Below are 24,131 nucleotides of genomic sequence, written 5' to 3' on the forward strand. Positions count from 1 at the left end.
CTTAGGTTGTAGAACTCAGTAGAACAGAGAAGGCTTAGACAGGTCTCATCAGAAACCATATTCGGCTCATTTGTCACTTTTTTCCTTTTGGAAGGAGGGGGCACAGAAGGCATTTTTTAATAGTAAAATATATATATATATATATATAAGTGTATATATATATAAAAGTATATATATATATATATAAATATATATATATATAAAATGCAAAAAGACCTCAAGGAACCGCAGTAGTGTTTGTCTGCTTAAGGCAGAGTTATGCTGTACATTGCATTTAGCGAAATAACTTGCATTGTGCTTTTTTTAAAAAAAAAAAAAGAGAAAAAATTTATAATCATCTAACAGAAGTGTAACAGAGTAACGTTACGCCAGCGCAGGGTATGTTTTTGTCACTCGTATTTATTGTGACTCTAAATCTTTGATAATAAAACAAAAATTAAAAAAAAAAAAATCCCACTAAAACCTGATAGTCAGTTTCAATGGAGGAAGAATCTGAAATCAATAACTGTATATTGTATTGTGAGGGATTTTTAGTATTTGAATGACAATAAACAAATGGACAAACTGTTGTGTCTGTCTTATTTCAAGTATATGGATATTTCAGGTATCTTGAAAGATTTCCTTCTGCCATGCAGCAGAAATTCCTGCAGTGTCTTTTTCCCGAAGGGCTTTTCGTGTCGAAGCGGCTGTGCGTTTTTCCTGGCGACTATGGTAAAAGCTGTGCGTACGTAAGTGGGTGCGGGCTTCAGACCTAAACCTTTTGGATGTTAGGCAGCCCGGCTGGTTACAACAGCCAGCATCTTATGGCAAATTCAGCATATGGAATAGGCTCCTGGTTTGAAATATTTCTTATTTTGTAGAAATCTTTGTTAGTCAGTGATGCTTTCTTACCCAAAAGCAGTCTGGGTGTGACCAACGAGGTTGTGATTTGTTCCTTTACTTTGCGGGGGGTGGGAGCGTGTGCACCATTTCTCCCCCTGAATCAAGAGATGACGGGAGGAGAATGGGAAAGGAAGGAAAGGGAGGAGAAGGTGAAATCTGTGTGGAATTTTGAGTTTAATCAGTTTGTGGTTTTACTTCAAACTTCCTTGCAGATAAAATCTCTGGATGTAGAAGGGGCACCTATGCTTTCCTGAGAGCCTGTTTGCAATTCTAGAAATGAGACACAAATGTGTCTCCAGTCCCTCTTGTTTACCCTGGAATTGCTGTTTTGTGTAAGCAAACTGGAGAAGATTAAAAAAGCCGCCTTTGTCCATTTTTGTCTGCTGGCCGGGCTCTCCTTGCCAGTTGCCAGTGCCCTTTTCACTTCCTTTCCGGTTTTGAGAAATGAGAGCGAGCTAGGAGCTAGAGAACAGGAACTGTGGTTGCTTTCCTCTGTAATTCTAAGGCTAGGAATTTTAACCCGGTGTTACTCCTGAAATACTTCAACAGATTAATGTGTTTGTTTAAATACTCCAGGAAAAATGGGCCAACCTATGGAAGAATCCAGTGGATTGCCAGCCTCTCGGGGAGCAGGGGGAGCACTGGCGTTGCAAGCTTGAACGAGAACGTTGCCAAGAGAGTTTTGGCCCAGGTTCTGGATAACCTGAGCTGGGAAGCAGGTTGTGAGAAGGAGAGGAGTGGTTTTACAGGATTTCTATTCCACCTGAGTTCTTAAAGGAGCACAGGGTATGGGAATGGCCTGTTATGATCGGGGACGGTCTCACCAGTTCATAGCACAGGGTAGAGCCTTGTCAAGCTTTGCAAGTCCTGCAGCTTCCCGGAGTAACGCCGGGAAGGTGTTGGAGCCTCCCTCGGTGGCGTGGGAGGCCCGTGGCACCTGGGTCCCCGCTGATACCGGGAGTGTTCCCTGCAGGCCGGGCCAGTTGCCTTTCAGCTCACTGCAGTTTGCAGCAGGGCTAAGAACTGTGGCTTTCCCAAAAAAGCATGGGCGCTGGAGTTGCTTGTTTGGAACTGGAGAGGTGACTGGAAAGAAGGAAGAAGAGACAGAGCTCCTGCTCTATAATTAAGTCCAAATTGAGAGAGAGAAATTTTTTTTTCAGCTCAGACTGGACAGTTGAGGTTGCTGTATGCAGCATGTGTGTTTATATTGACAAGGGCAAGACCAAAATGGACAACTTGGGATTCATTCAGTGGATTGACTCTGGGATATCTTTTATTTACAATACTGACTGCTGGTCACGGTGGCCTTTTGGGTGCGTGTTGGATTTACACTGAGCCAATAAGCTCTTCTCTGGAGTCTCCAAGCTTAGCTTTGCTGCTTCTACCCCCTTTGCAATTCACTGTGTGCACACGTGTCCTAGGCAGCATCAAACCCCTTCCCGGACAGTATAGTCTAGGCAAAGTTAGTGCTGGAAAGCCTCTGCGTCTCATCAGACATCCCAGTCTCATCCTGCCAGAAATATTTTGGTCACAGTTTCCTTTGCGGATGTCTTGGAGCCCGGTAAGAGCCGTACATTTGTGCAGAATATCAACAGAGGAGTTTCGCTGAAGCGTCAAAGGGTTGCGGAAACTTAGCAATCGCCTTAATGTAAGTAGGAAGATGTTGCTTCAAGGAAGAGTTGATGTTTGGTGGTTGGCTAAGCTCTTGCTAGCCTTCGTGATGGAGACGCCTGAAATCGCTGAAGAATGAAAGCATTTTGTTCTCGGTAAAAGCAGGAATAACTTGTTTTGGCGTCATAACACCAGGTTTTGGAACTACAGGAGCTGACAAGATGGGAGTATCATGCAAGTCATGCTGAAAGCTTGTGGTGGCAAGGTGCTAGCAAGGAAGAGGTCGCCGCTTCAGAAATAGGCGCTCTGTAGCCACCGCGATATGCGTGTGTCTCTGCCTAGGAAGATCTTATTTAGAGAAGACATCCGCGCTGGCAGCAGAGAACCTCGTGGTGGCAGTGCTTGGGGACAGGCGCTGTAGATACCTGTTCAGCCCGCACCGTCTTTCCAGGCTCTGCTGGACTGTGCCTGGGCCACGTTTGACCTGAACCCTTCTTTGTGTTCGCAGATGGCCGCGACGACGTTCAGCTCTGTGGGTGGGTGGGTGCTTGTTTTGGGTCTGGGCTTTTGGCTCTTTCACAAGCTGCTTCTGACCTTCTAGAGCAGGGAAATCTCTTAGATTTCTGAATATGCAAGTTAAAAGGAATCAGTTTCATTCAAGCTACTTTGTTTTCTTCAAAGCTGTTTAATTGCTGTGCTAGGAAAGGTTCTTACTGAGGAAGTCTCTGTATGCAAAACTGCTGAAGTGCAAGCTGTAGGCTATTTTGGTGCAAGAAACATCAAGCTAATGTGGATTAAAGCGGCAGAAGGTGGTAACATCAAAAACTGGTATGCTCAGGTGGGCAGCTGAACCAGTTTACCAACAGAGGTTATTTGTAAAGGTCCTGTACCCGTGCGGGTTAACAATTGGAAAGCTGGAGAGGTAATTAAATTGTGCTGACTGTAAACTCTAATTCAGAAACTGCCGGCACCTAAAGGGTTAAGTCCGCTACAATCCACCCTGGAAAAACTCCGAATTCGCGGGCCCGGGATGTGGCTCCCTTGAGTGACGAAATTCAGCCAATGGAAATTATAGGTCTGCTGCCACCACCACCACCCGGAGCAGCTGAAAGGGCGGCTGAGCCGCTCCGGAGCGAGCGGCAGGGGAGGGAGGACGCGGCTCATGCGTCTCGCGTGCCGCGGCAGAGCAGGCGCAGGCTGGGTGATGGCTCTATAATTTATGACCGGAGCGGAGCCCCTGGATGGAGTCCTGGTTCTCCATTTCAGTTGTGTCGGTCCGGCTTGGGGACGGAGCTGAAGGCTGGGGCGGGTTTCCGAAAGGCTCCCCCTTCCCTGGGGGAAGGCTGTGCCGGAGGCTCCCTCGCAGGGCTGGCCTGATGCACTTCCGAGCACTATGTGAGAGCCGTGAAGATTTGAATCATTTGTCCTGATAGCTCTTCTGAAATACCGTCTGCAACTGACTTTATTTTTAGCCTGTAAACTTTTTAAAGGGTTTGCTCAGTCGCTAATTGGGTTGCTATTTCAGGATAACCTGTGTGTGGCAAACTAAATTCTCACCAGGGCCCAAATTGTTATACCCTCCTTGCCCTTCAGGGGGACTTGTTTCTTCCCCATTAGATGCAAAAGAGACTTCCCTCTGCTCCCTGAATCCGACGGTTAGATTGCTTGAGCAACTGGTCTGGACTCGCGGCCCCGTCTCTCCGCCTGGCCTAGGTTGCGATCTAGGAGGAGGGGAAGTACTTCCAGCCACCGGCTCCCGAAACGCTTGCGGCAGATCTCTTCCTCCCCGACGGCCCTTCCCCTCCGGAGCGAGGGCTGGCACCGGCATCTCTTTGCATACAAAGAGACTTCAGCGTTTGTTTCAATCTCACATAATGCTTGGCTCGGTCCCAAAAGTTGTAGCGTGATGCGGCCGCCTCGTAACACTGGGGCGGGATTGCATCAGCTGCCTCCGAGCTCCCCGCGTAGGCGCTCGCTGGAGGAGCTCACCTTGTTTACGGGGCTCGGGAAGTGCAAGCATCTTGCAGGGGGTTGCAGCCGGTTGGATTCCCCCACTGCCGTTTCATCAGCCTTTCTCTGGTACTGAGCAAGTGGAAGCTGCTCTGTCGTGTTCTGCATCTTACTGTGTTGTCCTCAGCCCAGAGAGGGGGGAAAAAACCCCAAAACCTTAAACTGTGATCGATACAGTAGAAGACAGTAAAATTTGGCTCTTTAAATACATTCTGGGAGCCCCTCTTCATCATGACAGCAGCAGTATGTCTTAAGCTGTACCAAGAAAGAAATATAAGCACCCTTTTAAATATAAGCAGAATCTTAAAAAGCTGTTTTTCATGTTATTTCCCCAGTCTCCTTTCCAGGCTTTGGATGTGATGCGGAAAAGAGGCGGCTAATTTTTTTTAAGCCGTCCAAGATTTTGAGCAGGCTGTAAACTCCGCCGGGCAGAGACAAGGTGCACGAAGAGGCGGCCGCTCTCCTTTCGCGGCGACGTAAAGCTAACCGAGCTTGCAAACTCTTATCTGCAGCCCTTACTGCAGCCAGCTCCTGCTTCTGAAAAGCAAACCAGCTTTTCTTTCTGTTCCCTTTTTGCAGTAATACAGCCTTGCTTTTAAGTTGCACTTAAAAGTAGGAAAGCACTCAACGCGTTTGCTGTCAGATGTTCTTCCCGCTGGCAATCATCCTGGAGGGAAAAGAGCAACTCCTTGAAGTCTGGTCCTTGAAGGCTTTCGGAGGAGGGAGGGGCTGAGCCCCGCCGAAAGGGCCCAGGAGCTGCTCGAGCCCCGTCCGCATCCCCAGACCCTCCCTTGACCTCTTTCACCGGGAAGGATTTAAGTGAAGGTAGGAAAAAATAAATCCAAAGTAACAACTTACCCTTAAATATTTATACAAAAGTGTTATGTTTGACCCTTCTGTTTTGCTAACTAATGAAGTCTGTTTGGTAAGCACGCGGCATGCTATGCAAACACATCTCGCTCGTTCTCGCTTCAGGCTGCATGGGGCTGTTCAATAGGACTTCTAAAGTTCCTAGGGAAAAACAAAAGATTTGGTAGGCCTAGAAGACGGTAAATCACGGCTTAGGGGCTCAGGTAGTAGATGGGAACCTCATTGAATACGCTCATTGTTGCTGCAGTGCAGAAATGAAGTTATTTCTGTAAACCCCAGCCCTGGCGTTCGGCAGCGTGTTTGTCACCTGAGCTCGAGGCAGCCAGTGCTCGGAGTTGCCCTGCGCTCGGTGGGGAAGGGGCTGCGAGGACGGCGCAGTCCTGGTCCTGCGAGCGCCGCCTGCGCTAGCACCTCCGCGGGCCTCCGGGCCGCGTCCTGCAGGTTTGGCTGTCCGCGCGCCGAGGCAGCGGGGCACCTGGTGCTTGGATGGGCTCGTGGGCTCCTGTAAGCTGGGGAAGTGGAAGGAAAAACCGATGCATAGACTTGCACCTTTTGGCAATTAGCACGGTGCTGTATGAGGTGCGAAACATCCAGGGGTGCATTTACACGGCGGAGGCCTGGCCTAGATTCTCCCTGCTGCTGAGTCTGGCTCAACATTTAGCTCCCTTTTAAAAGCTCAACTTGTAGTAGAGTTCTGGCCAGAGTTAATGCTCTAACACACAGAAACCTTGCTTTCTGCCGGCAACTGGGGGCTTTGGTTTGAGAAAGGAAGGTGTGTTTTTTCTCATTTTAAATGAGTTGACGGATCTCTCTATTTTTCCCTTCCCCTCCTGCCCACTCTTGGGAGGGGTTCACCCTCCTACCTGCGAGGGTCAGTCCCTGCCCAAAAAACTGTGGTCTAATTACATGTAGAAAACCTGAATAACCGTCCCTCCCCGAATGCATGTGAGGGGACAGTCCTGCCAGCTTTTGTTAGGGTAATTTTTCAGTAGAAAAAGCTCCAGGTCGGTGTTAAAGACCCTGAACTCAGACCCTTCCCGCTGCCGTCTGCTGCAGAGTCGGGCACCGCCTTTCAGCAAGTTTTGCGATTTGGCTAGCACAGGAAACACATCTCTTGTTTGTCCGGGTTTTTTTTCCTCCTCCAAACTGCACCCGGGACGGCCGACGTGCAAGAGGAATCCCCTTCCCGGAGCGTGTCGTGGTCTCGCTATCGGCGCTGTCCCCGTTAGGCTGCGTCCTCGCACCAGCTCGAAAGCCCTGCTCTGTCCTCTCGTCCCCTCCACACCTTCCTGTCTTAGCTCATGAGCTCTGTGAGCTTAATCATGAGCTAGTGACGGTTTTGCATCTCCTCTGGTGCTCAGCCTGAGTGGGGGAAACAAAGGGAGGGGGAGATCCGTATCGGTCCGAGATTGCGGCGGAGCAGCAGGCCGATGCCGCGGCTGCCCGGGGCAGGAGTTTCCTCAAAGGGGAAAAAAAAAAACATCAGAGTCCCGGCGCGAGGGGATGTTCAGAGCCTGATCCGGCAGCACCCGGCACCCTTGGAAGTTATTAAGGGACCACACAGGAAGGGGAGAAAAGGAGCCGGAGCGTGGGAACGTGGCCGGGGCCGGGGCCTTGCTGCCGCGGAGGCTGCTCCAGGGAGAGTCGCTCCTCCGCGTTTGCTGGGTGCTGCCGGAGGGCTGGCACCAGTTCAGCTTGGCCGTGGTTTCGTCGCTGGGAGCAGGGACGAGGCTGGGGTTTGGTGCCCGGCGGGAGGGAGCTGGGGCTGCGCAGGAGGCTGGATACGGGGTGCCAGCCCCAGCCGCGCGCCCCGTGCATCCCATGCAGCCGTGCTTCTGCCCGTCCTTTGTCCTCTTTACGGTTACTTCTGGGGTCTGATGTGCAGCAGCGACGAAATCCGAGCCAGCAGAGGGAGATGAGGAGTGAGCTGCCCGGCTCACACGGGCCCTGCCGAGCTAGGGCAGCTCAGCGGCGCTAGCAGCCAGGGAAGGAGGGAGCTCGCGGCGGGAGCCGGGCGCAGGCTCTGCGGAGGGAGCTGAGGCTGCAGCAAAAGGAGCAGGAGGAGCTCCAGCCGGCGGCTCTGCCCTGGCTGCTGCCCGGCGATGCGGGCGAGGGCTCAGGTGCCCCGGGGCTGCTCGCAGGACCCCGCGCGGGGAGCTCCTGCCCCACCACCAGCATTTTGGGGCAAATCGGAGGCGCTTGGGACAGCAGGGACCTGCTGCCGGCAGGGACGGCTCTTGCTGCTGGCTTTTCCCAGGGCCAATGCAACCGTGTCCCCACGCTCCCGCGTGCCGTTTCCGCCGTCTGCCCGCGCGGCCTTGGCCATCTGCAGCGCTCGGCGCGAGGGAGCCGAGGGATTACAGCTCTAATCGGGGTCTAAGACAGCAGTGACCTCGATCTGCCGCGTTCAACGGCTTAGTGAGCTGCGGGATGCTTGGGGAAGCGGCGGGGAGTAAAAACGAATGGGGAGCGGGTAATTGCTTTAATGAGTGCTGGGGCAGGCGCTCAGCACTGGCTGGGGGCTCGCAGCGCCCCGGCTTCGGTGCAAGCGCGCTGCGGGTGCCCGCTTGCCTGCAGGTGTGTGCCGGTGGGTGCCAGGCTCGCCGCTCGCCTCCCTCGGGCACGCGGCTCGGCCCGAGTGCCCGGGCTCTGGGATGCGCCGGGCCCCTCCGCCAAGGCCCTGGCAGCTGCTGGCGCTGGGCCAGGCCCCGCAGAGGCGTCGAGCCTGCCGGGGCGAGGCGGGAAAGCCCCTGCTCTGCGCGCTTTCATGTCGACCTCTCTGGGGGTTTTCTTACGTGCTTCTTGCCCACGCCGACGCTGCCCTGCAGCACCGGGCCTGGCAGCGGACCCAGGTGTCCGGGCGCCCCTGTGCAGAGCGTGTACGGAGGGTGGGGGGGATGTGGAGCATGCAGTGGTGTGCAGGATCTGCGTGCTGGTGCTGGGGGGTGCACGGGAGGGTGCCGGGTGCATGCACTGGTGCTGGGGGTCCACAGGAGGGTGTGGGGTGCATGCGTGGGTGCCAGGGGTGCATGGGAGGGTGCAGGGTCCATGCATTGATGCTGGGGGTGCACAGGAGGGTGCGGGGTGCTTGCGTTGGTGCTGGGGGTGCACAGGAGGGTGCGGGGTGCATGCACTGGTACTGGCAGTCCATGGGAGAGTGTGAGGTGCACGCGTTGGTGCCGGGGGTGCACGGGAGGGTGCATTCACCTGTATGGAGGGTGCCCCAGGACTGGACACACACACCAGTACGGTGCATGCACGGGCGGTGTGCAGGATCGGTGCCCGGTGTGCACAGGTACTGGGGGTGCACGGTGCGTGCACCAGGACCGGGCACGCATGCACGGGGATCTCTGTGCAGGATCGGTGCCCGGTCCCGGCGGTGCCCGGTGGGGTTGGGGGGGGGGTGCAGGGTCCGCGCCCAGGCTCGCGGCGACCCCTCGCGGCGGCACCGGCGGGTGGGTCCCATCACCTGGCGTTGCCGCTTTAAGGCGGGCCGGGTGTGTGTGTGTGTGGGGGGGGGTAGTCACGTGAGCGCGCCGGCGGACGTGACGCAGGGCGGCGCGGCGGCCGCCAAGATGGCGGCGCCGAAGGTGAAGCAGGACATGCCGCCGCCGGGCGGCTACGGGCCCGTCGACTACAAACGGCACCTGCCGCGTCGCGGCCTCTCAGGTACCGGGGCCGGAGGGGGCGGCCTGGGCGCTGGGGAGTCGGGTCCCGCCGGCCGGGAAGGGCTCGGGAGCCGCGTTCGGGTTGGGGGGGGGGGAGAGGGCTCGGACGCCTGGGCCCCTCGGACGCCTGGGCCCCTCGGGCGGCGCCGCCGCTGCTGCAGCCGCCGCTCTCCGCAGGTTACAGCCTCTTCGCGCTGGGCATCGGCAGCCTCCTGCTGGGCTACTACACCATCGTCAAGTGGAACCGGGAGCGCAGGTGGTTCAGACCCCTCCCCACCCCCTCAACCCGGGACTCCTGGGCCCCCCCCGGGGGTGCTTCGCCCCCCCCCCCATACCGCAATGGGGGAGGCGGCAGCTCTGACCCGGCCCCATCCTGCTGCAGGCGGCTGCTCATCGAGGACCTGGAGGCGCGGATCGCCCTGATGCCGCTGCTGCAGGCGGAGTCGGACCGCAGGTGCCGGGGACGGGGGGGGACGCTGGCTGGCAGCGGGGCGATGCCCTGGGTCGTCCCCAAGGTGCCCATGGAGGGGGGGGGGCGGGCTGGGGTCTCCCGCCGCTGTCGGAGCACGAGCGGGGCCGGGGCCGGCCCCGAGGGCTGCGCTGCCCTGCCGGAGCGGGTGGGGGGGGGGCGCGGGAGGGGTCCCAAGCCCTTCCCCAGGTCTCTACGGCCTCAGGTGGGCTGTTCACCCGCCGTGGGTCTGCGTTCGCCGCTTGCGCGAAGCCCGGCGTCCGCCCTGGAGAGCGAGCGGGGTTTGCTGACGGTCTCCCAGCGCAGCTCTTGCCCTCTGTGGCTTTCTCAGTCTAGGTGGAAAGCAGCGCTGGCTTCTTGCTTAGCCAGGGACCGTCGCGTGGTCTCTGGAGAATAGACGTGGGGGCTGCGGCTTGGTTGAGGTTTAACTCCCCGCACAGCGTGCTGCACACGCGGTTTCGCGATCGGGGGACAACCTTTCCCGCTGTTACAGGACCCTTCGTCTGCTACGGCAGAACCTGGACGAGGAGGCCAAAATCATGAAGGACGTTCCTGGGTGGCAGGTTTGTAACTCGCAGACGCCACAAGAAAGGGGCCAGAGCAGGCAGCAAAGGGGCAGTGAATGGAGGAGCGCTGGGATCTGCCCTGCGCTGTCCCTCAAAGCAGCGTCTCTTACCGGGCGAGGAACTGGCCCCTCGGGTGGGTTTTGGTCTGTCTTGTGTTTGCTCTGCAAGCTCAGATCATCTGTGCTTGAAGAAATCTCCCAGGACCCAGGTGTCCTGCCAGGTTTATCAGGTGGTAACGAGAGCAAAAGAGGCCAAACTGAGTGGTGGAGCTGAGCCGTGCCGGCGTGGGGTGCGAGGCGCGGGGAGACGGCCTTCCCGCTGCTCACGGCGGGGGCTGGGGGTCTCAGCAGCCTGCACAAGAAATCAAGGCTTGTGGGGTGCAGCACGTGGATGTTGGGGCTCCTGTTGTGGCCTTGTGCCCTGATGGGTCCGTTGGACACCTGCGAGGGCTCCCTTGGGAGCGGCTCATATTTGACATCATCAACGTAGACCTGACCGGGAAGTTAACTTGCCCGGAGGTAGCTGTTTCTGGAGCTCGTGGACCGGCACAGCCGCTCGCCCGCGTGCGGTCGGAGCGCGGGCTCTCCCTGGCGAAGGCCGAGCACTCGCGTTGGCGCGGCCTGTTCACCGGCTCTCTCGCTCTCCAGGTTGGAGAGTCCGTGTTTCACACCGACCGCTGGGTCCCCCCGACGTTAGACGAGCTCTACTACCTGCGGCCGGCCAGCGAGATGGACAACGAGAAGTTCGGCTTGCAGTATTATGTCTGAAGCTTGGCAGAGCCCTGCCTCGCTCTGGATTTCGGTTTCCCCCGATGCGGTGCTGTCTGTCAGCTGCATTTGTTGTTGACCGTGTGTTTGAGCTTCTGCTATTAAAACCACACCGATACGAGATGTCTTGCATGTTCCCGAAGAAGCTCTCTCCGTGTCCCTCTGGGAGAAGCGTCAGCGCTCTTGGGGAGCGCTTGCTACTCTCTTCCCTGTTTGTGCTGTCCCAAGCACGTGTCTGGGGCAGGGAGAGGTCCTGGTATGGAGCAGGCTTGCAGGGCCTTGGTGCCCGTCCCTCTGCGAGGGGCAGGCGCTCGCTTCACTGTGGCCCTTGCTGTTGGCAGCTGGCTCGGGGCTGAGCTGGGCCAAGCTCCGTGTGCTGAAAGCACCCTAGTGCTTTTGGGCGCCTGCCCGGAGCTCGGCTCTCCCAGCCCTGCCCGTCCCTGGCTCACGGCTCTGCCGCCCGAGGCACGTGCGGGGCCTTGTCCCTTGGTGCTGCAGCCTGCTTTGGGGAGCAGGGCAGCCAGGCGGTGAGGGCAAGGCAAGGGCGCTGAGAGCCTTCACGGCCCTGCTGCTGTCACCGGTGCTGTAGGAGAAGCTTCAAAGGTGAGAGTGGGGTTAAAAACGGAGGTTTCAAACTGCGGGTGCATCGTCCCCAGCCCTTGACGCAGGAGAGAGGGAAGGAGCTTCCCAAACTCCCGGCCCTGCTTGCTGCAGCTGCCTAGTGCCTGCAGCCCCTGCTCCCCGGGACAGGTTTCTGCTGGGGTGAGCTGGGCTTGGGGGCAGCCGGAGCCCCCGTACGGCCATGAGCTCTGCACCCAGCTCCGGCCCCTGCTACCTCGGGCTGAGTCTGGCCCGCCCCAGCCCCCTGGGGCACTGGGAGCAGCGGGGTAGGGGGCTGCTGCCCCACGCCCGTCACCGTGCCCCTGCACTGGGGCTGCTCGAGGGGCCCAGTGCAGGTTTGGCTCCCCCCCCAATCCTGCAGCAGGGATGTCCGGTCCCAGTGGGATGCAGCGGGGATGCTGGGGAGGGACCTGCTGTCCCCCTCCAGGGATGATGCATGGACGTTAGGCCAAGCCAGGGCCTGGGGCCTCCCCCATGTGCATTTCCTTGCCAGCAGCAATTAAGGGAGACGCTCTTCCTTGGATTAGAAGTTGGAAATTTTTGTCAGAGTGGAAACGTGCATTTTGTTTGGCGACTGACAACACAGCTGTGGTGGGGGACAGCGGGGCCCGGCACAGCCGCCTTCGGTGCTCGGCCGCTACCCCTGCGCAGGAGGGAAAATCCCCCCGGGCTCCCACCCTCCCTGCTGCCTTTGCCTGCAGCTCCTGGCCGTGGGGCTGGGCTGGGACTCACTAGAGGGCACCAAAGGATTGGGGACGGGGACGGGATGGGATGGGGCTGGTCTGGGGGGGCTGCTGGGACAGCTAAGGGATGGGGGGGGAGGTCTATAGGGTCTGCTGGGACAGCTGGGGATTTGGGAGGGGGGTCTATAGGGTCTGCCAGGACAGCCGGGGGATGGGGTGTCTCTAGGGTCTATGGGGGCCGAGGGGTGCTCACCCGTGTGAGTTGGCTTTAGCATCTCACCAGGAGCGGGGCCGGGGAGCCCCGGCTGCCCCGAGGGGCTGGAGGGCTCCTCACCTGCTCCGGGGAGCCCGGCGCGGCGGCTTCTCCCGGCGGTTGGGTTTCACCGTCCCTCCAATAACAAACGAAGCGGCAGCGTGTCGGAGACGGCACATGTTGTTCCCATCGGCGGCGCAGGTGAGCCAACAGATGTGAGCAATTATTGTCCAATTTTGAAGCTCCCCCGTCTCCGCCAACTTCTGGACGCGGCAGCGGACGAACAACCGCGGCATTGTTCGGCTTTACGTAACGCCCCGATCCCTCCGAGCTCGGCTCTCCCGCCGGCGCTGTGCCTTGCGCGACCCGCGAACCCCCCGCCGGCTGGCCCTGAGCGTCCCCTGCCCGCGGTGCTCCGGCCGTGGCCAGCCCGAGCCCCCGAGCTGCCAGCCCCGCCTGCCCCTGGCGCCGGGGAGCCACCGCGGCGGTGGCCCCATCCTCGCTGCCCTTTTCTCCCCGGTAGCAAAGCGGAGGCCGCCGCGAAGGAGCCGCTGGGGGATGACCGGTTCGGGCGGCAGCGGCTGGTGGAGCCCGAGCGTCCCCCCCCTCGCCTCCGTGCGCGGCTTTTGCTGGCGGTCCCGCGCCCGGCCACGGTCCCCTCCTGCCCGGGGTAAGCGCGCAGCAGGGCTGGGAGCCGGCAGCCCCCGGGGCAGCTGAGCCCCTTTCGGCCAGGCGCCGGGAAGGCGATGCCGGGGCTGCGCCAGCCTTTCCCAGGGCCCGTTCTTCTCTTTGGGTTTTATTTATTTATTTTATTCCTAAAGCACCTTGAATTCTGGCCCCGGGTTGGACGGGGCGCAGCTGGGGCCCGAGGCCGCGTCCCCGCGGTGCTGTCCGGGGGCTCCCGCGGAGGAGCGGGCATCGAGGGCGGCTTTGTGCCTCGGCGAGCGCCGCGCCGCCCCGGCCTGGCTCAGCTTTTCCATTCGAGGCGTCTGGGCCACTTTCTGCCCTCCCCTTGCTGAGGGCACAGAAACATTCGGGCGCTGGAGCCCCTGCGCATCCCGCGGACGGCGCCGGACGGGGCCGTCGGGCTGCTGCGCGCCCGGCGCTGCGCACCTTCATAGATGTCTTCCTCCCCGTCCTCCTCCTCCTCCTGCTCCTCGTGCCGCCGGGCAGGCGCCGGGTGCAGTGCCTGTCCCCGCTCTCCGCCGCACAGGGGTACGAGCCCACCGTCCCGCACCCCCAGCGCCACTCCCCGGACCCCCGGTGCCGGCACGTCCCGACGCAGCGCGAGAAGATGGACCTGGACGTCCCCTTCCTCTGCCCCCTGCCCACCGGGGAGACCCCCGGCCGGGGCCGTGCCAGCAGCCGCCTCCGGCCTCCGCTCTGCCGGCCGGGCAGGTTACGGCAGTTTTTTTTTTTCCCCTTTCCGGGCTCTGCTGGGAGCCCGGGGATGCCATGAAATCCTGACGGCGGCTGAAACCGCCCGGCCCTGCCTCCCCGCGCCACCGCCGCCGGCTCTGTTGTTGTTGGAAACCTTGGCCTCCCTCGGAGGAATGTGACCTCAAATCGCTGTCCTGGCCGGCGCCCCGCGCCCCGTGCCTGCAAACCTCCCCACGCGCTGGCCCTGCAAACCCGCTGGCTTGGACGCCTGCATCCCCCCCCTCGCCCCCCCCCCCCCCCCCGGCCTTGGCTCAGGGCTTTTTATTTGCATTTTTTGCAAGATCTGCTGCAGGGTTGCACCCGGTTGCTCCCGATTCGTAGGGGTCAGGTCGACGCTGCCTTCCCGGGGGGGCTCAGCGGCAGCGGCAGGCGGCCGCTCAGCACCCCCCCCCACGCAGGTGCAGCTCATCCGCGACGCCGGGGGCCGACACGGAGCCGGGGCAGCCCCACGCCGGCGTCCTCGCCGCCCTGGAGCACATCCGCGTGCCCGTGGTCACCCTGGACGGGCCCGCAGGTGATGGGCAGGATGTGGCCCCGGGGACCCCCCCCCCCCCCCCCCCCAGTGGCAGCTCTCTGAGGATGCATTCAGGGCATTTACAATAAATAACAAACTCCCCGAACTGAGACATGATGTAATTTGAAAACACCCGGGTGTCTGGTGGCCAGGCCTGGAATTGCCATCACCTCCCCCCCCCCGCCGCCCCGTCCACGCGTCCGCCGGGGAGAGCAAACCGGAGCAAACCTGGGCGCCGCCGCCGCCGCAGGTTTCCCACCCGGCAAAGCGCCACGGGGGGCTGTGGCGGCGGGGTTTGGGGCTCGGCCGGCCCCGAGCATCCTCGTCGCCCCCCGGACCCCTCCAGCATCGCTCTCGCCGCCGCAGGCAGCGGCAGGACCAGCCCCGACGCCCTGGTGCCGCTGACGGCACCCAGCAGCGCGCCCACCGCGTCCGGGGCCGGCCGCTTCGTGCCCTGCGACGTGCAGAGAACGGGCGAGCTCAGCCCGCCCGCGCACCCCAGCGCCGAGCGCATGGTGGCCCCGGCAGCCCGCCGCCGTGCCCCCAGCTCCCGTGCCTCGGTTTCCCCCGGCGGGCGCCGCGCCAGCCCGGGCCGAGGCCGCGAGAGCCCTCGGCGCGCGCGGGAACCGGGCGGCCCCCGCGCCGGCCCCCTCTGTGCTGCCCCCCGAGGGTTTAATTTCCCTGGTATCCCAGCAATGGTCGGCGGCTGCGCTGAGCCCCGGGGCCGGCCCGGCTCGCTGCGGGGGGGTCGGGCCGGCCGGGCGGCGGGAGGGGGCCGCCTGCCCCCATCCCCGGATCCCGGGTGCCCCTGCCCCGTCTCCCCGCCTTGCTGTCACCTACAGCAGCACCCCGTGCAAGCAGGAAAAGTTCCCCTGGGGGGGGGGGGAGGGTTGGCTGGCCCATGGGTGCAACAAGCTCTGCACGGCCTCAGCTCCCACCCGGGTCACGGCCCCGGCGCCCACCGGCCCTGCGAGGCGTCCGCCGCCCCAGCCTGGCCCAGCAGCGCCCGGTGCCAGGGCAGCGCTGGCGCCCCGGCCCCGCTGGCACCCGAGCTGCCGGCACCGACCGCATGAGCTCAGAGGAAGGGCTTTTTCCCTTCCCTCCCCGCCGCATTCCCCAGCGCATCCAATTTTAGCAGCTTTGCAAAACAAACCCTCCAGTTTCCCGGGCTGGAGCGGCGAGCGGCAGCGTGTGGCCGGCCTCGCCGGGGAGGGCTCCTTCCCTCTTCCCTCTTGACACGGCGCCAGCCCCGGCGGAGCCCCGAGTGCCAGGATCCGATTTCTGCCGTCTCCTGGCGCGAGCGGGAAAGGCCTCCTATATAGGCGCGCGGTGCCGCCGGGCTCGCAGTCGCGCATGGAGCTGCGGCGGGCGCGCACGGCGGCCGCGGCGCGGGCGCCCGCCCCGACGGCAGGCATGCTCCAGCGGGCGCTGGCCCTCCTGGCTCTCGCCGCCTTGCACGGCGCCGCCGCTCGAGGTAAGGCTGATTTACGAGGGTTGGCGACGGCTCGGGGATCCCGCCAGCGAGCCGCCTTCCCCGCCGGCCCCCTCCAGCCCCGCTCCCCGGCCGCCCGCGGACGCGCCGGCAGGCGCTCGCCAGATGCTCGCCGGGACCGCGCCGACGGCTGGAGCCCGGCCCCTCCGCCGGCGGCTTTTGGGAGCACGCGTTTGGGAGGCGGGGGGGCTGCTCGGCGGCCCCCCACCGGGCCCCAGCGCCCTGCCGGGGTGAGCGCCGCGACGCGCCTGCCGCTGCTGCGGCACCGGGAGCAGGCGGCTCCTTCCCGCGGTGCCCGGCTGGCAGCCCCGCTCCGGGGCGGCCGGCAGCGGCTGCTCGCGAGCCGCCCCGGGGGATGCCCGGGGGCTGCCCGCGGTGCCTCCCGGCGCTCTTCGTTTTCCGAGGAGCCGCTGCCCGCTCCGTCGGCTGCCGTGAGTGCTCCTTGCCTGGCCGCGCACCCCAGCGTGCCCGAGAGCACCCGGGCAAGGGCAGGATGCGCAGGGCTCCCCTTGGAAAACACCCATCTGCTCCCGGTGGCCGCAGAGGTGGCACTGCGGCCGGCTGCATCCCGCGCCCCCAGCCCAGCCCCGGCTCTGGCCCCGGCGCCGGGCGTCCTCCGGGCACGCAGCAAGCCCCCCGCAGCGCCTCGCCTTCGCGGCTCCGTCCATCCCCCGGGGCTGCCAATTTCCAGCCCAGTTTCCTGCTGCTTCCCGGCTCGGGAGCCGGGGTCGGCGGGAGCCCAGGGGCGCTGACAGCGGCGGGGTGCCGACGGGGACCCAGCTGCGCTCCCGTGGTGAGCCGGGGCTCTTTGCCCTTTCCCGTGCACCCGCAGGCGGCGTTTTCCAGGCGCGCAGCCTGCAAACGTGGCGCCGGCCCCGGGGCGGTGCGCCTGGCGCTGGCACCGCAGCACCCGCCTTTGCTGCCCCTCGGTCTGCCCCGTCCGCCCGGGGAGCCGGACCCGCTGCTGCGCCCAGGCTCGCCGTCCTCTGCTCCCCTCCGCCCAGCCTGGCCCCGCGCAGCCGCTAGGCACCGGCCGTTTGCAGCGCGCAGGCTGGTTTCTGCGGCTCAGCAAGGCGCCGGCCGGGCGCCGCTGGCCCCTTCGCCCCGGCGGCGCCCCGGGCACCGTGGGAGCCGGCGGCCGATGCTCTCGCCCTCCGCTTCCCCGCCAGAGTCCCTGGAGAATGACTCGGAGCCGGCCAAGGGCAGCGCCCCGGGCAAGCCCTGGAAAGTGGCGCCCGACATAGGTGACCTCGACCTGGACACGGCAGGTACGGGCGCCCTGGGAGCGCGGGCCGGACGCCGGGGCCCCGGGGCCGCGCGGAGCGGAGCCAGGGCTGCAGCCGCGGGGGCCCCGAGGGGTCCCAGCCCGGCGCCCACGGCTCGCTCCGTCCCAGGCGGCGGCGCCGAGTGGACGTCCTGGTTCAACATCGACCACCCCGGCGGGGACGGGGACTACGAGAGCCTGGATGCCATTCGCTTCTACTACCGCGGGCGCGTGTGCGAGCGGCCCGTGGCCATCCAGGCCCGCACCACCGAGTGGGAGCTGCCGGAGGAGGTGGGCGAGATCGTGCACTTGAGCCCCAAAAAGGGTTTCCGCTGCGTCAACAAGGAGCAGCCGCAGGGCAAGACCTGCTCCAACTACCACATCCGCTTCCTCTGCCCGCTGGGTGAGTGCGAGGCCCCGCCAGCGCCGGCACCGGCTCGGGGGGCTGCAAACCCGCCAGCCCGGGCCCCCGCCTGGCCGCCGCGTCCTGGCCACGCACCACCGAGCACCCTGCAGCCTCCCGGCGCAGCCGCGGTTGTGCCACCGATCTGCACCTCTCCGGCAAACACCCCTGGGTGCACGGCGCCGGGGGGGGGGGTGGTGTCACCAGGGTGGGGGCGGCGGTGGGTCCGAGCCTCCCCGCAGTGACCCCCCCCCGGCACCCTCCCCAGAGCACATCTACTGGTCCCACTGGTCCTCCTGGAGCCCCTGCTCGCGGAGCGCCTGCGGTGACGGCGGTGGCACCCAGAGCCGCCGGCGCCGCTGCGTCAGCGCCCGGCTCGCCGTCGCGCTCAAGGAGCTCAAGTGCAAGGGCAAAGCCGTGGAGCGGCGGGCGTGCAGCGCCGGCCCCTGCCCAGGTACGAGCCGGCCCCGGGCGCCCGGCGGCACCCACGGGGCCCGCCACGGCCGCGGGAACGTCGGGTGCTGGCAGCGGGCTGCTCCACCGTCCTAATTGCCATAGCAGAGGCCGCGCTCGTAAAAATAGCTTGGCCGGGGCGTGCAGAGGCTGCGCTGGGGAGCCGGCCCCGGGCACGGCATCGCCGCGGAGCAGCCCGCGTCCCGGGGACCCCCCAGTGCCGGGGGGTGCGGGGGGCTCCCGCACGGAGCGCGACCCCCCCCATGCCCACCCGGCGCCTCTGCCCGCAGAGGCCGGGTGGGCAGCGTGGGGTGCCTGGGGCCCCTGCTCCCGCAGCTGCGGCAGCGCCGGGAAGCGCGTCCGCCGCCGCAGCTGCAAGAAAGGCAAGAAGTCGTCCTGCGTCGGCCGGGCCGCCGAGGTGCAGAAATGCCGCCCCTCGCCCTGCCCAGGTACCTGCCACCCCGCGGGGACACGCTCCGCCGTCCCGCGTCGCCCGCCCGGCCCCGCTGCCGGCGTCTCACCGCTCTGCCCCCTCGCAGCCTGCCCGCAGCACACGCTGCGGGGCACCGTGCTCTCCGCCGCCGGAGCGGCGCTGCCCGGAGCCCGCGTCTTCCTCGAGGGCCGGCCGCCGGTGCTGCTGGCCCGGAGCGACGCGCGGGGCCGCTTCCGCGTGGCCGGGCTGTGCCTGGGCGGCGCGGCCAACGTCAGTGCCCACCTGGAGAAGTTCGCCCCGGGACTGGCGCCCGTCGTCTCCAACGGCTCCGGGCTGTTGGTGGCGCGCCTGGTGCTGCAGCGGCTGGGTGAGAGCTGTGGTGCGGGGACGGGGGGCCCTCGGGGGATGGCAGGAGCTGGGTTGAGCCATGCCACCTTCCCCGGAGCGTGCACCAAGGGTCATGCACCGGGTCGAGCTGTGCCACCTTCCCCGGAGCGTGCACCAAGGGTCATGCACCGGGTCGAGCTGTGCCACCTTCCCCGGAGCGTGCACCAAGGGTCATGCACCGGGTCGAGCTGTGCCACCTTCCCCGGAGCGTGCACCAAGGGTCATGCACCGGGTCGAGCTGTGCCACCTTCCCCGGAGCGTGCACCAAGGGTCATGCACCGGGTCGAGCTGTGCCACCTTCCCTAGAGCGTGCACCAAGGGTCATGCACCGGGTCGAGCTGTGCCACCTTCCCCGGAGTGTGCACCAAGGATCATGCACCGGGTCGAGCTGTGCCACCTTCCCTAGAGCGTGCACCAAGGGTCATGCACCGGGTCGAGCTGTGCCACCTTCCCCGGAGCATGCACCAAGGGTCATGCACCGGGTCGAGCTGTGCCACCTTCCCCGGAGCGTGCACCAAGGGTCATGCACCGGGTCGAGCTGTGCCACCTTCCCCGGAGCATGCACCAAGGGTCATGCACCGGGTCGAGCTGTGCCACCTTCCCCGGAGCGTGCACCAAGGGTCATGCACCGGGTCGAGCTGTGCCACCTTCCCTAGAGCGTGCACCAAGGGTCATGCACCGGGTCGAGCTGTGCCACCTTCCCCGGAGCGTGCACCAAGGGTCATGCACCGGGTCGAGCCGTGCCACCTTCCCCGGAGCGTGCACCAAGGGTCATGCACCGGGTCGAGCTGTGCCACCTTCCCCGGAGCGTGCACCAAGGGTCATGCACCGGGTCGAGCTGTGCCACCTTCCCCGGAGTGTGCACCAAGGGTCATGCACCGGGTCGAGCTGTGCCACCTTCCCTAGAGCGTGCACCAAGGGTCATGCACCGGGTCGAGCTGTGCCACCTTCCCCGGAGTGTGCACCAAGGATCATGCACCGGGTCGAGCTGTGCCACCTTCCCCGGAGCGTGCACCAAGGGTCATGCACCGGGTCGAGCTGTGCCACCTTCCCCGGAGCATGCACCAAGGGTCATGCACCGGGTCGAGCTGTGCCACCTTCCCCCGAGCATGCATCAAGGGTCATGCACCGAGTTGAGCTGTGCCACCTTCCCTAGAGCGTGCACCAAGGGTCATGCACCGGGTTGAGCTGTGCCACCTTCCCCGGAGCGTGCACCAAGGATCATGCACCGGGTCGAGCTGTGCCACCTTCCCTAGAGCGTGCACCAAGGGTCATGCACCGGGTTGAGCTGTGCCACCTTCCCCGGGGCATGCACCAAGGGTCACGCTCCGGGTCGAGCTGTGCCACCTTCCCCGGGGCATGCACCAAGGGTCATGCGCCGGGTCTCGGTGCAGGGAGTGGCGGGGGGGACGCCGCCTCTCGCTGCACCTCTGCTCCCTTGCTCCCCTGCAGAGAAGCCCTACATGGTGACGCACCCCGTGACGAAGGTCCGGCTGGCCGGGCAGCAGGCAACCCTCTGCTGCAAAGCCTCCGGCACCCCCGTGCCCACGAAATACTACTGGTGAGTGCGGGGCTGGTGCCTGGGCCCCTGCTGGTTCGTCCTCGCGTCTTGCCAGGGGCTGCGGGCGGCCTCGGAGAGGGGCTGGGGCTGGGAACCGGGGCGGAGGGGAGGCGGCGGCGGGGCAGGAGGAGGCTGCGCGGACGCCCCCGATGCAGCGGCCCGCTGAGCCCCGGCACCCCGTCCCCGCAGGTACCACAACGGGACGCTGCTGGACAGGAAGGTCTACAAGTACGGCAGCCGCCTGGCGCTGCGGGGGCTGACGCCGGCGCAGGCCGGCACCTACCACTGCAAGGCCAGCACCGAGGCGGGCGCCATCCGATCGGCCCCGGCGCAGCTCGCCGTGCTGGGTGAGCGGGGGCCGGCGGGCGCGAACCGGGCGCGCTGCAAGGCGACGGGCAGGCAGGGGTGGGCGGCTGTGCCTTGATGGGGTCGTTGCTCGGGGAGGGCTCATCGCACCTCGCCTTGGGGCGAGGAGCAGGCGCGTGCAAGGCGGCGGCGGGTCGGATGGCCGTGGGGCGCACGGCGAGGAGCCTTCTCCTCCCTGACACCGCGTCTCCTGCTGTCATCCCCAGCCCCAGGGCAGCAGAGCTGCAAGCCCGAGCCCCAGTCGAACCTCATCAAGCTGCCCAGCGAGTGCCACCGGGACGCAGCGGGCTCCCAGTACTACGACGTGGGTCACTGCCCGCCGAGGCAGTGCGCCGGCAGCCCGGCCGATGAGCCGCGGTGCGGGGAGGGCACCCGGCACTGCTGCGGGGTCCGGCGCATGGAGGTGCGGGAGATCCAGTGCTCTGGCTCCCTCCTGCCCATCAAGGTGGTGGCCGAGTGCGGCTGCGGGCCCTGCACCCAGCCCCGCATCCTGGTGCAAGGACGCGTGACGGCCGCCGACACCGGGGAGCCTCTGCGCTTCGGCCAGATCTTCCTGGGCAAGAAGAAGATCGGCTTCACCGGCTACAAGGGCTCCTTCACCATCGAGGTGCCGCCGGACACGCAGCGGCTGGTGGCCCGTTTCGTGGACCGGCAGCAGAGGTTCGTGGACACCGTCAAAGTCCTGCCCTTCAACAGCCGGGGCGGTGCCGTCTACCAGGACATCAAGATGATGCGGAAGAAGGAGCCGGTGGACTTGGACGCCAGCCAGACCAACGCCATCCCACTGGGGGAGGTGAGAGGCCAGGAGCCCATTGGAGAACTCATCATTCCTGCCGGCGCCTTCCTCCGCTCCTCCGGGGAGGTCTTCAAGGGCACTGTCAAAGCCAGTGTCACCTTCCTGGACCCGAGGGACATTGCGACAGTCGGTGCTGCCTCCAGTGACCTCAGTTTTGTCAACGCCGAGGGGGAAATTGTCCCCCTGCGGACCTACGGCATGTTTGCGGTGGACTTTCGGGAAGGGGAGTCCAACGAGGCGCTGCAGACGGGCCCGGTGGAAGTGCGGATGGACGCAGGGCAGATCAGGATGCCAGAGCACCTGCAGAAGATGAAGCTGTGGTCCTTGAACCCTGAGACTGGCTTATGGGAGGAGGAAGGCGTCTTCCGCCAGGTCAAGGAGAGGAGGGGAAAGAGGGAGGACAGGACCTTCCTCATTGGGAACATGGAGATCCGGGAGCGGCGTCTCTTCAACCTAGACGTGCCGGAGAACCGCCGCTGCTTTGTCAAGGTCAGGGCTTACAGCAATGAGAAGTTCAACTCCTATGAGCAGCTGGAAGGGGTGGTCATCAACCTCATCAACCTGGAGCCCCAGCCCGGCTACCCTACCAATCCCCGGGCTTGGGGACGCTTCGACAGCGTCGTCACAGGGCCCAACGGCGCCTGCCTGCCGGCCTTCTGCGACGGCGAGCGCCCCGACGCCTACTCGGCATACCTCACCGCCACGCTGGGCGGGGAGGAGCTGGAGGCCGTGGCCTCCAGCCCCATCCTCAACCCCAACACCGTGGGGGTGTCCCAGCCCTACTTGAACAAGCTGGGCTACCGCCGGCTGGACCATGATGACCCCACCTTCAAGAAGACAACCTTCCAGATCAACGTGGCCAAGCCTGACCCCAACAACATCGACGAGACCAATGGGCCCATCTACCCCTACCGCAGCCTCAAGGAGTGTGAGCAGGCACCAGTCAGTGCCAACCACTTCCGCTTCTATCGCGCGGAGGTGGACAAGTACGAGTACAACGTGGTGCCTTTCAAGGAGAGCGACTTGACATCCTGGACGGGTGACTACCTGTCGTGGTGGCCCAACCCGCAGGAGTTCAGGGCATGCTTCATCAAGGTGCAGATCGAGGGGCCGCAGGAGTACATGGTGCGGTCCCGCAACGTGGGGGGCAGCCACCCACGCACCCGTGGGCAGCTCTACGGCTTGCGTGACACCCGTAGCGTGCAGGACATGCTGCTGGAGAACAGCTCGGGTGCCTGCGTGGAGTTCAAGTGCAGCGGGATGCTCTTCGACCAGAGCATCGTGGACCGCACCTTGGTCTCCGTCATCCCCCAGGGCAACTGCCACCGCACGGCTGTCAACAGCCTCCTCCGTGAGTACCTGGTCCGTCACCCGCCGGTGGCGGAGAACAACAACACGGGCGCCTTCACCATGCTGGCGCCCGTCGACCCGCTGGGGCACAACTACGGCATCTACACGGTCACGGACCAGAACCCGCGGCTGGCCAAGGAGATCGCCATCGGCCGCTGCTTCGACGGCACCTCGGACGGCTTCTCGCGGGAGATGAAGTCCGACGTGGGCACGGCCGTGACCTTCGTGTGCCAGGAGCGGCCGGTGACGCAGGAGAGCTTCTTCCAGCGCTTGCTGACGGCGCCGGCCGACGCGCTGACCGCGATCCGGCGCGAGATGGGCGCCAACGAGCAGCGCCGGGCCCCCCCCGAGGTGATGGACTTCTCCTCCGGCTGGCGAGCCCCGGCGCCCGCCCCGACCCGGCGGACCCCCAGCAGCCGGCGGAGGATCCGGGCGCAGCTCTGAGCGCCGCGACTCCCTCCGGGTTGGCCCCGCGCCGTCCTCCCCGCCGCCCCCTCCGGCTCAGCCCTGCCCCTTCGTTTACTCACCGCTTTTACCTGCGCTCGTTTATTATGACCGAAGGGGGCCGGGGAGGGGGGTGGGGGCTGCAGAGGGACGTGTCTAGCGGGGAGCATCCCACCGAAGGGCCCCTCTTCGCGGAGGGAGCGGAGCGGGGAGCCCGCCGGGCGGCGGGAAGGCGGTGACCCCCCGGCAGCCGAGCCCGGCCCCGGCCCCGCCGGCGCGTCCCGCATCCCGGTGCTCTCCTCGGCCCTGGCCCGCCGCCCCGCCGCGGGGCCGGCTCTCGCTGCTCGTCCCCCGGGACCGCGGCTCCCGCGTGCCGAGACCCGGCTCCTGGCGGGTTACTTAAAAAAAAAAAAAAAAAAAGAGGGGAAATCCAGCAGGTGCTTTCCCTGCCAGCTGGGGAGGGATCGGGTGGCCGGTGCTTGGCGGTGGCTGCCACCCTGCTGCGCCGAGCAGCGGGGCCGGGGGCGCCGGCGGGGACGCAGCCTCGCCGCTGCGCTGGGACCACGCCGCGGACACGGCCAGCAGCATCCCCGGCCGGCGGCCCCGGCGGCGCGGCTCCGGCACGGCCGGCGGCCCGCGGCAAGGCGGCACGGGCAGGGATGGGCGCCGTTCCTCGCTGCGGGGGGGGGGCCTTGCCCGGGGGTTGGCTGCAGGAGATGGCAGGATGGGGGGGCTTCCCCGCCGCAAGGTAGTATGCGGTGTCTTTGGAAAACAAAAAACAAAAAAACAAAACCCCAAGGATTTGGATTAAAAAGCCCTTTTTTTTGT

General features: G+C 64.4%; 2 protein-coding genes across 2 annotated transcripts; both read left to right on the forward strand.

Annotated features, from left to right (window-relative positions):
- Positions 1 to 8,863: 8,863 nt before the first annotated feature.
- NDUFA13 (NADH:ubiquinone oxidoreductase subunit A13) lies at positions 8,864 to 10,966 on the forward strand. The gene is made up of 5 exons (XM_068920215.1): positions 8,864 to 9,042; positions 9,219 to 9,297; positions 9,424 to 9,495; positions 10,004 to 10,073; positions 10,724 to 10,966. Exons 1-5 carry the CDS (start codon positions 8,949 to 8,951, stop codon positions 10,841 to 10,843), a joined length of 435 nt encoding a protein of 144 aa, XP_068776316.1. The 5' UTR covers positions 8,864 to 8,948; the 3' UTR covers positions 10,844 to 10,966.
- Positions 10,967 to 15,729: 4,763 nt separating this feature from the next.
- CILP2 (cartilage intermediate layer protein 2) lies at positions 15,730 to 23,876 on the forward strand. Its single transcript, XM_068920214.1, has 9 exons — positions 15,730 to 15,828; positions 17,016 to 17,114; positions 17,241 to 17,513; positions 17,782 to 17,967; positions 18,257 to 18,415; positions 18,506 to 18,766; positions 20,239 to 20,347; positions 20,537 to 20,694; positions 20,920 to 23,876. The coding sequence occupies exons 1-9, from the start codon at positions 15,768 to 15,770 to the stop codon at positions 23,301 to 23,303; spliced, it is 3,690 nt and encodes a 1,229-aa protein (XP_068776315.1). The 5' UTR covers positions 15,730 to 15,767; the 3' UTR covers positions 23,304 to 23,876.
- Positions 23,877 to 24,131: the final 255 nt, after the last annotated feature.

Source organism: Struthio camelus, chromosome 26 (genome assembly GCF_040807025.1).
Source record: "Struthio camelus isolate bStrCam1 chromosome 26, bStrCam1.hap1, whole genome shotgun sequence".
Taxonomy (NCBI): domain Eukaryota; kingdom Metazoa; phylum Chordata; class Aves; order Struthioniformes; family Struthionidae; genus Struthio; species Struthio camelus.